The sequence below is a fragment of the Oreochromis aureus genome, linkage group 22 (genome assembly GCF_013358895.1).
Source record: "Oreochromis aureus strain Israel breed Guangdong linkage group 22, ZZ_aureus, whole genome shotgun sequence".
Taxonomy (NCBI): Eukaryota; Metazoa; Chordata; class Actinopteri; order Cichliformes; family Cichlidae; genus Oreochromis; species Oreochromis aureus.
Genome location: NC_052962.1, coordinates 6,661,760 through 6,674,013, shown reverse-complemented (window position 1 = coordinate 6,674,013; position 12,254 = coordinate 6,661,760). Strand labels below are relative to the sequence as shown.

At 42.1% G+C, this 12,254-nt stretch overlaps 1 protein-coding gene across 1 annotated transcript; it reads right to left on the bottom strand.

The window, feature by feature from the left end:
- Positions 1-245: 245 nt before the first annotated feature.
- Positions 246-12,004, bottom strand: serinc2 (serine incorporator 2). The gene is made up of 10 exons (XM_031741705.2): positions 11,873-12,004; positions 7,548-7,709; positions 7,175-7,362; positions 6,929-7,008; positions 4,990-5,127; positions 4,494-4,663; positions 2,394-2,484; positions 2,093-2,246; positions 937-1,152; positions 246-853 (listed from the first exon to the last, which is right to left on the bottom strand). Exons 1-10 carry the CDS (start codon positions 11,909-11,911, stop codon positions 715-717), a joined length of 1,377 nt encoding a protein of 458 aa, XP_031597565.1. The 5' UTR covers positions 11,912-12,004; the 3' UTR covers positions 246-714.
- Positions 12,005-12,254: the final 250 nt, after the last annotated feature.

Genomic DNA, 12,254 nt, shown 5'->3' with positions numbered 1-12,254 from the left:
TTCAGCAGGCAGCATAAAGTGTTTGAAGCCTAATAAATAAATAAATAAAATTTAAAAAGTCTATATATAAAAGTACAACACATCTTTATAGATTTTGCAATAATTAAAATCAAACAATGTTGCCAATCGTGCTGGAGTTAAAGGGAGAACAGTACCATCTGCAGGACAGTAATATTACTGCATACAGGTTAAAAAAAAAAAATGTCAGCTTTATTACTTACATTGAAAAACAAACAAACAAATCAGCCGGTTGAGGAAGCAACTTTAGTGAAAGCTACATGTCATAAAACTTTTTACAGATATCAATAAATTGAGAATGACCATTTCATGTGCAAAACATTTAAAAGGCACAATATGTGAAATGGACAAAAGTGTGAAAAAAACAAAGGGTAACTCAAATACATCTCAGAAACCTAAACATGTTCCCATCAAACTGAAACAGAGTCAATGATTAAAAAAGTATGATGTAAATGTAGTGAAACACCATTCCCCATAGAAATCAGCATTCATTTGATAATGACCTATAAAAGGCATATAGTGCTTTCAATTATATTTGCAACAGTGGAGAATGAGGAAAAATTACCTGAGGTGACAAACTGGAATGTGATTAAAGCTCTTAAGCTCTTTGTTTCTGTACAACATCCAAGCAGAACAAGTTTAAGCAAAAGCTTTCTTTACTTAAGGTGCAAATGGCAAAAAGGCAGACGGCGGCTTTTAGCTGAAATCCCTGTCAGGGAGCACCAGCGGAGCCACCAGAGTCCAGAGATAGAGGCCCAAGCCGATCCAGCTGGAGCTGATCTTCACCCAGACGGCTGGCATGCTGGTCTGCATGGCGTGGTAGTCAGTATCAGGCCTAGAGAATCACAAGAGACAGTCAGCACTGGGAGAGAAGCGAGCCTCTTTAAGGTGTAGCGGCAGCAAACAGGACATACTTACTTGTACCAGTTTGTGAGTGTCATCATGATGTAGAGCGAGGCCAGAAAGAGACTGAAGTGGAAGAAGGAGTAGCTGTAGGTCACTCCATCTTCTTCATTGTCCACAGCCCGTCGGACTCCGTCCTCCTCCGCCGGGGCCTCTTCGCTGGCGGTCAGACCCTGACCTTCCTCAGTCTGCATCAGTCTGTTCACTTGAGCATTGTTGGATGAGCGGATGCTGTGATGGGGAACAGCATGAAAAACTCACTTTTCACAGACAGCAGCACATTTCAGCAGCTTCTTATTGTGGATGCAGACAAACTGGTTTTGAACTGGTTTCCATTTTGAACTAAGTGAATATTTAGATTTTTAATGTATTTTTTTTCTACGTTTCTCTGTGTGGAGTTTGTGGCGTTTATTACAAAGTGTGTTTTACACAAGTGTGTATTACAAAGTGTATAAAGGTGTTTTATTACAAAGTAAATTTTTTACAGCAACAATTCAATGCCACATGCAAACAAATAATTATATTTTTGGCCATTCCATTATTCACCAGCATGTTTGATGGGTCGTTTTGTATCTACCGAAGAAGAAATGTATTCTGCAGTTGTCTCTCTCTCAGTTGTCACATGAACTTTTAACCCCATAAAGGTTTTCTGTTTATGGAGGTGATACTTTCTGAAATTTGGTGGTTGGGGCTTACAACACTGAACCTATCTGATAAGTAAATATGAACCTACTGCGAGTACTTGACTAATCTGTTTTAGTCAAGATTGCTGGTAAAATCTGCTGGCTTACTTAAAGTTTTACATTCTGAGACTCTGAATCCTCTTTATTGCTACTGCTCATCTCTCTTCCTGCACTGACTCAATGACCTCGCTTGAAAATTTCTATCAGCAGCAGCACAACTTAAACATCCTCTATGCTTCCATATATGTTTTATTGTCCTTTTTTAAAAGCTAGTAGCATTTATGTACTACAATAATCCAGTATAGTCATTTGGATGAACAGCAGGGTTTCTTTTTTACACTTCCACTGCTTAATCAACACAATCGTGTGTTTAGCCATGTTGATTTTCTTCAATCTGAAGCATTTTTGATATTTTATGACACCACTGACAGACAGAGCTTGATAATACATCACACACTTCTTTTCTTTCAGCAGCAGCAGTAAAATACCTGGCGTAAAGAGTGCAGAACAGGAAAATGATCAATCCCACGATGCCTTGCGCATCCCACCACTGGGTGGTGCCGGGGGCTGAGGTGGGTCCTGGTGCTGGAGTTGGACTGCTGGATTGGACCAAACTCAACAGGCTGGGGTTACACTTCCGGTCTGAGGTGGGAAAGCAGGAATTTAGGTGAGCACTAACAGTTAGTGATTAGAAACATCTCCATTAAGACCACAAGAGTATGTAGCTGTAAAAACACGTGTACTTGTTTCCTTTAGCTTTGACTACACTGACTCAATTACTGGACTTACTGGGGTTGTTGCTCATGGCTGACCAGGTGACATACATGGTGTAAAGGGAGATGAGGGAAGCCTGAAGCAGACCTGAGGTGGGCTGTGCCTCCTGTGGAGATGTGGAGAAAGCCAAACATTAGAAAAGAAGGCAGCGTCTGTTAATCAAAAGGTCAGCGGTGTGGCCCTGCTCCTGCAGTCTGCATGTCTGTCTTTGAGCAAGATACCAAGCTTGCCCCTGCTACATCCATCTGAGTGAGTGTGTACACAGCAGTTAGATATAGTTAGTGAATATTGTTTTTGTAAAAATGCAGTTTGAGTGAAGCACCATCATAGTACCAGCCCACAAAGTCATTTTATCATTAACACAAATCTGACTATCCAATAAAATCAAAATAAAGTGCAAGTAACTGAAGTTAGAAGTGAACTCAAACAATTAAACTATTAAAAAAATATTATCACAACCTGAAAAACTGCTGAGAGGAAGGATATACATGAAACACTGATTAATATTACACTAACAGCTGGAAGAGGCTGAATTAGTCGCCCGATTACTGATCTTTTCGCATGAAGAAAGTCTTTTCAGTAACTTCTTCTCACTTTCTTTGCTACGGCACAGTGATCGGTAGACAATGCTTCAGTGAAGTTGTCGGGGCTTTAACATACGGTGGCCCTGAGAGGTCAAATGCACTGCAAATAGAAATGCGCTCCATCCATCCATCCATCCATCCATCTTCATCCGCTTTATCCGAGGCCGGGTCGCGGGGGCAGCAGCCTAAGCAGAGAAGCCCAGACCTCCCTCTCCCCAGCCACCTCCTCCAGCTTATCCGGGGGAACACCAAGGCGTTCCCAGGCCAGCCGAGAGATATAATCTCTCCAGCGTGTCCTGGGTCTGCCCTGGGCCTCCTCCCGGTGGGACATGCCCGAACACCTCACCCAGGAGGCGCCCAGGAGGCATCCTTGTCAGATGCCCGAACCACTTCAACTGGCTCCTTTCGATGTGGAGGAGCAGCGGCTCTACTCTGAGCCCCTCCCGGATGGCCGAATTTCTCACCCTATCTCTAAGGGAGAGGCCAGCCACCCTTCGGAGGAAGCTCATTTCTGCCGCTTGTATCCACGATCTCGTTCTTTCCGGTCACTACCCACAGCTCGTGGCCATAGGTGAGGGTAGGGACGAGATCGACCGGTAAATTGAGAGCTTCGCTTTTACACTCAGCTCCCTCTTCACCACGACGGACCGGTGCAGCGTCCGCATCACTGCAGCCGCAGCACCAATCCGTCTGTCGATCTCCGGCTCCCTTCTCCCATCACTCGCGAACAAGACCCCGAGATACTTGAACTCCTCCACTTGGGGCAGGAACTCATCCCCGACCCGGAGTGGGCACTCCACCCTTTTCCGGCTGAGAACCATGGCCTCAGATTTGGAGGTGCTGATCCTCATTCCCGCTGCTTCACACTCGGCTGCGAACCGCTCCAGTGCGAGCTGGAGGCCCTCACCTGATGAAGCCAACAGAACCACATCATCCGCAAAAAGCAGAGATGAGATTCTGAGGCCACCGAAGTGAAAGCCCTCCGCCACTTGGCTGCGCCTAGAAATCCTGTCCATAAAAATTATGAACAGAACCGGTGACAAAGGGCAGCCCTGAAATGCGCTCCAAAAGCACACAAAACACAATGGAAGTTGAATAAAACACACTGGAAAGAGAGAAGGAAAAAGATAATTACAAAACAAAACGGTGTTTTTGCGTTCAGCGTTTCTGGGGAGACAGCAACTTGACGGAACAGCTGTGGAAGTGACAAGCTAGTAGTAAATGGCTAATAGCAAATGTATCTATGGTGTTATATGAATCATCTGTTTAAAACTTGCATATTTTTGTCCCTTACAATACTGATGAACCCTCAGCTTCTTCTAAGTGTATCTCAGTGCAATCCTTTCTGTGATTTCTGCAGCTGGTCCGTGGTGTTAATGCGACTCCAGAATCACTGCCGTCATGTTTTGCAAGCTTTTTCTTAAGTTGCAATCCATCTGACCTCTCAGGGCCACCACATTAATATGGCAGCAGCTTTTTCTGTAAATTATAGAAGTCTCTTAATGTCTATCTCCTCAAGTTTCTACATCACCTGGACTTTGGGCAGAATGGACACAATGGACACAATGATGCAGAATATGAAGTTGAGGCTGATGAAGACTTTGTGCTCTGTGCAGTCGTCAAGTTGGGTGTAAAAGATATAGAAGAGCACAATGGCCGTAAAAGCCAAAGCGTAGTTGATGAAGGTGACGGAGAGGAGAGCTGTGGGGGCAACAGAAGAACAGAATCAGAGACAATCATTTTAAAGTGACACGTCGCTGGGTTGTAAAGTAACACTGACCCACTGAACCTGAAAGTATCAGCTTCTTGATCAAAATCCTAGACTTTTACAGCACAACCTCAAAGTTAGTTCAGTGGCTTTTATGTAGATAAATTATCTGTATAGTGATTAAGGAAAAGAAAAAGTAGTACATGTAGTATATACATAGCCTGATCTTACATAGGGGATAATATCCCTTATTATCCCCTATCTGGGAAACTCCAGTTTCTCCACAGAACTATCACTTGAAGATCTGGTAGTATTATACCTGCAAACCAGCACTTGGTGTTTCCTTCCTCCGCCTTCTCAAGCCAGGACTGGTTCCAGGAATGGGCAAAGTCAATCAGTAGGATGAGCTGGATGATGATGAAGATGAAGGAGCCCACCATGCCGAAGTAATACCACACTTATAGCAGACAGAACAAGATCGTTTAAGATTCCACAAGTTTGCTCTGTGTGGTGTTACAGACATTTGTTTACAACAACATGAATCTGGATCAGGAGCATCGTCATTAAAATCTGATCAGGTCTAAAAGATAAGACATGTTTCCATGGTAATGCAAATTCATCTGAGATAAACCCTGCACTGATAAACAACTCTGAAAGATCTATCACAACAAAGCTAAAACTTTTATACTGAAAGACTTCATTTGATGAGTTACTGACGCTAGACCTCAGCTCTCTTCTCTGTCGCTGTCCAGGAATCTGTCAATGCTGCATAGCATTGTGGGAAATTAATGCCAAGACTATTGGGTTCATACCAAGTTTTAGACATACCACAAAAAAAAATCTAGATACTACTGAATGTCATACTCTACATCAGTTATGGACTAATACACTAAAGAAGACAATGGTATTTAATAGGGCTGGGTATCGTCACTGATTTCTTGAAGCGATTCGTTTCCGATTCACAAGGTCCCGAATCGATTCAATCCACGATTCGATTCAATTAAATTCGATTTGAATCTGGGAAATTTTGACAGTCAGAAATATTATAATTCAGATCAGTACATTTACATATTTTTGTATCTATAAAAAGGAAGCTGACACACGCAAGTCTTTATCAAAGGTGTGAGCGTCACATCAGATGCCTTTGTGTCAAAGTAGCTGAAGATAAAACACAGAAAAACATGAAGGTGGTTTTCCTGGCCTGGGATTTTATAAAAGTATTCTGCAGTACATCAAAAACCAAAGAAAACCATTAATCGACATGAACGTTACCTCTGACGTTACAGAGGTTTTATTAGAGACACGGCTAAGCGTTTTGCATTTTGCATAATTTTTAAAAGTTTAAATTTGTTCAGTATTGAACGGCAGAAATTAGGTTTTCTTTTCGGAAGTATGTAAAACGAAAAAAAAAAAAAAAAAAAACAGCGGCCGACAGCGCTGTAAACAACAGTAGACTTGTGCGTAACAAGCAAGCGAATAATGCAGAAAACAGATTTTTAGACGGGAAACTGTTCTTCAAGTACAGAGAGAGAGAGAGAGAGAGAGAGAGCGAGACCTGTGCATGGTGGAAGCAAAACAGTAAAAGTCAGAGTGATTTCATAACGATGTTTATGTGAAGCGTAGTTTGGATCTTCTTTTGCTGCTGGTTCAGTCAATATTGTTTGGAGAGAGATAAAACTAACAGCTTTAGAATCAGCGCAAAAAGGGCGTGAACACAAAGCGCGGACCCGCCAAAACATCAGAATCAGTGAGCTGTCGACTTTCAGCCCCGACCGTGTCCGTGCAGTTGTTGTGCCAAAAAGTGATTGTCTGCCAGAAAGTGATTGCCGTCCGCGGGAGCGCGCGCAGCCGCTTAAAGCGGTAGCGCCCGTCGGGTGACAAAGGCGACATCTCACTGATTCTGATCCGCGGGTCCGCGCTGTGTGTTTACGTCCTTGTGCAGAATCCGTGTACCTGCTCTCATTTACTGTCTTAGCTGTTTGGTGGTTGTTGAAATTTCCTGGCGTTTCGGGCAAAATAAATTTATATTAAAAAATCGATTCAGGATTTTAATGAATCGATTTCACGTTATCCAAGCTAGAATCGATTTTAATTGATGAATCGATTATTAAAACCCACCCCTAGTATTTAACTGCATACTAATATAAGTCCCCACTTTAAGTTTCCATTTTCAAAGAATTTTAAAAAGTTTAACTACAGGCATTAAGATTCAAGCTCTAATTTTATCAGAACTGTCCTCACTGTGGCTAAAACCATACCTGTATTAAAGTCTCCATCTGGAATGAAGAACGCTCCCACAGTTATACCAACCAGCACCAGAAACTTGAAGAACCAGAAACTGAGGGAAAAAAAATCAATGTTATTTCATCTATGTACACACAGCAAACCGGTTTATCAGTGTTTGTGTAAATGCATTCTTAAAAGGTGCAGTGTCCACGATTGGCCACCAGAGTGCAGCATGCTGTGACAACGTGGAGCACAGAAAACAAAGCTGCAGCACTAACCCGTTCTGGATGGCTGCTCGGGGATCCTTGCTGCTGCGCACTCGGATCATGATGATGGAGAAGAGGAAGAAGAAGCAGGCCATGGCAAAGCACATGCGGTACACAGACTTGTAGCCCACGATGATGTCACAGTTTACCTTGTTCTCTATGCCAATTATGCTCGAACCGCCGACGCAAAACCCTGGAATCTGACGTGAACACAAATAGGAAATTAAAGGGTGAAAGGGCAATGGTGGGGTACAAGTGATTCATCTAGATTTATCAGGATAAAATAACCCAATTCAAGCATCCAGTTAGGTCACTTTAAAATATCTGTGTTGATGGATTACAGCGGTTAATAAACTGTTTTCATAGCCATTAAATCTCATTCAACCTTTTTAAGATTTTCCTCCATGCCTGGCAGAATCATGATGATGGACACCAGCGTGCCCAGCAGCAGCAGGAAGGAGAAGGCCAGCCGGCTGATGGTGGAGTTGTATGTGGAAGGGCAACATGATGACAGCAGGCAGGAGGCCGAGCCGCACAAACAGGATGCCTGGAGAAGGACGAAAGAGAGAAATATCAGGACAGCTTCATATTTTATGCAACTCAGGGATAGGACTCGGGGGGTGTAGGATAATCAGGATAATGCATGCATGGCTTGCAAACACTGTGGTTAGGAGAGGGGAAAAACAAAAACAACAAAAAAAAGATACTGCTGCTGCTGTCAGGGGCAACCATCTTTCTCTTTCTTCTGCATGTTTTCAGGAGAGCAACGACAAGTCATTTTTTCCTTCCTGTGGTACTAATCAAGTCTGTGATTAGAGACGCTACCATAACAAATCTCTCCTCCTGTCTGTTTCTGATCCGGCGCTGCAAACCGGATCACGCAGGACTTCTGCATGATTCACGCGCGTGCTGCTGAGAGGTGTGTGAAGCACCGAGGCAGAGACTGTAGCTGAGAGCAGCCATCCTTCACTAAATATAAGCATGCTCCAGAGGACACGAGCCCAGGGTGTAAACACTGCAGCTGTGTTGAAAAGCATTTGGTTTTCTACGGCTGAGCCGGGCCTGTGCCACAGAGCGCTGGCAACAAACAGCATGAACTGAACAGCTGACCAAGTCAGTGACACATGTATTAAACCTAATCGTGAAGTTTCTCTAAGACTGCCAGAAGAAACCTGCTAAGTTTACCATGCATATGTCAGCTAATTAAATATTTTGGTTTTACTGTACAACATGAGAAAAGGTGAATGGCAAACTTCAGCACACCTAGAATCTCTTCCAGAAGGTGGATTTAGTGCCAAAGGGGAAACTCTACTCTCTGTTCCAGAAAGAGAGCCAACTTCAATTTTTGAGTCACTGCAAGAAAATTGTCATATTTTGGGGCACCATTTACAGAATAAAATGAAGCAGTGTAAAATGGCACTGTTGTTTTCAGTGACTGAAGGCACTAAAACAATAGCACTTATAGTGCTTTGCAAAAGTCTTGAGTCTTAATTTCTTTAGATTTTGCCAGAAACAGCTTGAACAGCAGTATTTGGTATGACCACCTTCATTCTTTAACACAGCCTCATCTCTCTTATGCAGGCTATCTTGTCATTTCCTTCATCTGCAGCAATTGTTCTCCAGGCTTACTGAAGGTCATTCAAAGCTCTTCTTTGGATGTAGCCAGCGTTTTACTTTGTTTCCTGTCAGGATGATCCCACGCTGGTTCACAAATGTTGAGATCTGGGGCCTGTTCTTCGTACCTCGCTAAGTAAGTTAGCCGGATTTGAATGTTGACGATTTCGCGTGATCTTGGATCGTTCGGTTCTCCGAAGCTCATCTGGGACTTGCTGTCATAGCAACAGATCCGTAAGAGTAAGCCTGCTCGGGAGCAGGTTTACTTTATGTAAACAGGATTAGATCGCGGCCTCTCAGGTATGTCCGCTGCAGTTATATGAAAGCAAGAGCGATATTTCGCCACTGTTTTACCATAAATAAATATTATCAATGTAACTAAAGATAATGTTTTTGATTCTTTTATTGATTTCATACAGATACATACAGGTCATTTCCGAAAAAAAGGGAAATGTACTATTAATCATTCTATTACATGTAGTAGATCATGTCAGATGTAATTCATATTTTAGAGTAGTAATAGTAAATTACTACGTGCAATCAAGATGACAGACCACGGCTAAAAAGCGAAGGTGGATTTGGGAAGTCTGTCGCAGCCATGTCCTGCCCGTTTGTGCGCGAGCAAGGAAGGTGCAAGATTGATAAGGAGAGTTTACAGAATTTAGCGTATATTGCGGGATAGACGGGATCCTTTAGCTCGGCGCGACGGTGTGCTCATAGAGAGATATCGATTCTCCGTGAGGGTATTATTTACTTTCTCTCTCTCTCTATATATATATATATATATATATATATATATATATATATATATATATATATATATATATATATATACTACTGTACTGTATATACTTACTCCCGACTTACTGTGCATGCTTCAGTCACCCCTTGCATGGGAACAGGTAAAAGTGATGGAGTGTTATGTCAAACTACACACAAAAACCCACAATGTCAATAAATGTCACAGTACAAAAAGGGTGTGACGAGGGGTGCAGCACCACCACCTGTCTTTATTTGCTCTGCCCTTTTCTTGGTTGCTGTTATAAACAAACAAACAGATTATTCCAGGGTCTCTTTTCAAGAGTTCCCATGTTAGTGGGTCCTGTTGTGGTTCTAATGTAGAAGGGGATATGATGTAATATAATATAATATGGTATAATATAATATCACATGATATAATGTAATATCATGGATCACTTACGAGTGTAATTTGTCAGCAACTTTCTGCCAGCCCTCTCTCCTTGCTTTTGCAGCCTTTGCAGTGTTCTCCTGCGTTTTAATTAAACTCTGAAACTCCTGATATCCCTCAATCAAGAGTTCTTGCTCTGCTGCCGTAAAATACTGAGCGCGCTCCTTCGACATCTTCGCCGACCAATCACAGGGTTGCCGATCAATGTTTCTACTATCGATGCGTAGCCCCTTTTAAGCCACCCAGTGATCTCAGATTACTTCATCCAGCTATACTCATCGTCAACAACAGGTGCGTTCGGAGAACCGGATTAGCGAGCTCAAAGTTAGCGCGATGATTTGATCTTGGATGTGTCATTTGATCTTGGATGTAGTAAGCGAGGTACGAAGAACAGGCCCCTGAGCTCTGGGGAGGACAATCCATGACTGGTAGTGTATGTTTTTATCCAGGAAGACCAGGAATTGGCAGTTGTTTTCTTTGCTAATGTATCTGTTATGTGTAGACACAAAACTGGTTCAACTCTCTGACTGAGGTGCGTTTGTATGCTTGAATAATTTTAGGTCAGCGTTAGTGTGTCAACAAACCAAAAAACAAGCCCCCAAAAAAAAAAAAAACAAAACACTCCCCATTAAATAAACAGGTACAACGACTGGACTAACAAAGAGAGTGAAAAAGCAATGTCTGGCTTCTTGGAATCAGAATACTGTACTATATTTCACACTGTAGTCATTTCCACATTTCCAACTCTTAGAAACTGCAATAAATCTCAGACGCTGTCCTTAACAGCATGAATGATTTCCTCTTCATGGCAAATGCGGTCATCAGAATGAAAAAAAAAAAGTTTCGGTTTTGGTTGACGTGAGCTATGGTCCACCACATCACAACGTATTCCTGCGCCCAAAACACACCACTGTTGCTTTAGGTGACACCGCGATGGGGAAGTGACGTCATCTGAGTGTGTTAAAAAGTCAAAAGTTCAAAAGCTGCAAGCTTGGATTTTATTTTAGGACATTCGTTCGCTACATTTTCCTTGCAGAACCATCTCTGCTACTTTAAATGTTCCAACCTTTGACAGGATTTAGTGTTATAGCTACCGACCCTGGATCCGATATTTGAATATGGCAGTTAAAATAAACAAATAAAATGTTAAAGTAGCGCTTGAAAAGCTCAAAATTACGTTGTCTTGGAGGTTTTGTATATGCTTTGAAACACAGATCACGATCTTCAAATTGCCGAGGGGTAATCTAATCAGTTCCCACTGAATGACGTCTTCACTTACGTTTGATTTCAGTTTGAACAGCTCATTAAAAACGTTTGTTTTCATCACAATATGTTGTGCCAGAAGTCTCAAAAACTAGATCATCACTTGCACATGAACAGCACAAACAGTGATGCTCTTTTTTTTTTTTTTTTTTTTTTTAACGGTGCACGTGACTTTAGATCTGCGAAACTCCACCTTGGACAGCTAGCAGCGTCGTCTACTGACTTACTGACTGAAATGATGTGGGTCGTAACCGCAAACCTTTCTCCACGAGTCTAAGCGCACCATTCCATCATCACTCTAAAACACTAAACCAAGTTACTCACTTTGTCTGCTAAAACGCTTCAGAAAGTTGATAATTCCGACGTCCCTCGAATTCAACTATCCAGCACAGATTTCTTTAGAACATTAAAGAATGTATAAGATCAAAGTAAAAGTCACAGGACACGTGTAGTGGTGAGTTTGCCAGTAGGCTAAAGGAAACTAATCTAATTTTAGCAGTTTCACTTGAAGTTGTGTCATTACCAATGCCTAATGTCGGCCTGCCTAGTAGAGCAAGGCAAAAGAATTAGCCAAAAACAAATAAATAAAGACGTTTAAAAACTATTTCATTTGCCAACACGACAGCCGGTAAATGTATACTTACACAATTTGCGAGTGAACCCAGAGCCAAACAAGCACCCATGATGTTTTATTCCGTAACAGTCTCGATAAAAGTCCTCAAAGCTCGAAAAGTTCAGGAAGAAACTGACGCAAAACAATGGGGTCAGGTCAATTACACGGAACACACTGACTGACGTCCGCACGAGATCTTCAAATTAAAAGTGCTTTGTCTGCACGTACACAATTCAGGTATAATCCATAACTGAAAACACAAATATTTCAGTTATTCATACATATTTGCATTAGTTTACACCCTCATGTGAAATACAAATAATCCTGTTGCTGTTAAAACTGTAGCTGCTCTGTTTTACTTTGACGGCCAATCGACTGTACTTCCGGCACTGCTTGGCTAAATTGGGTAAAAC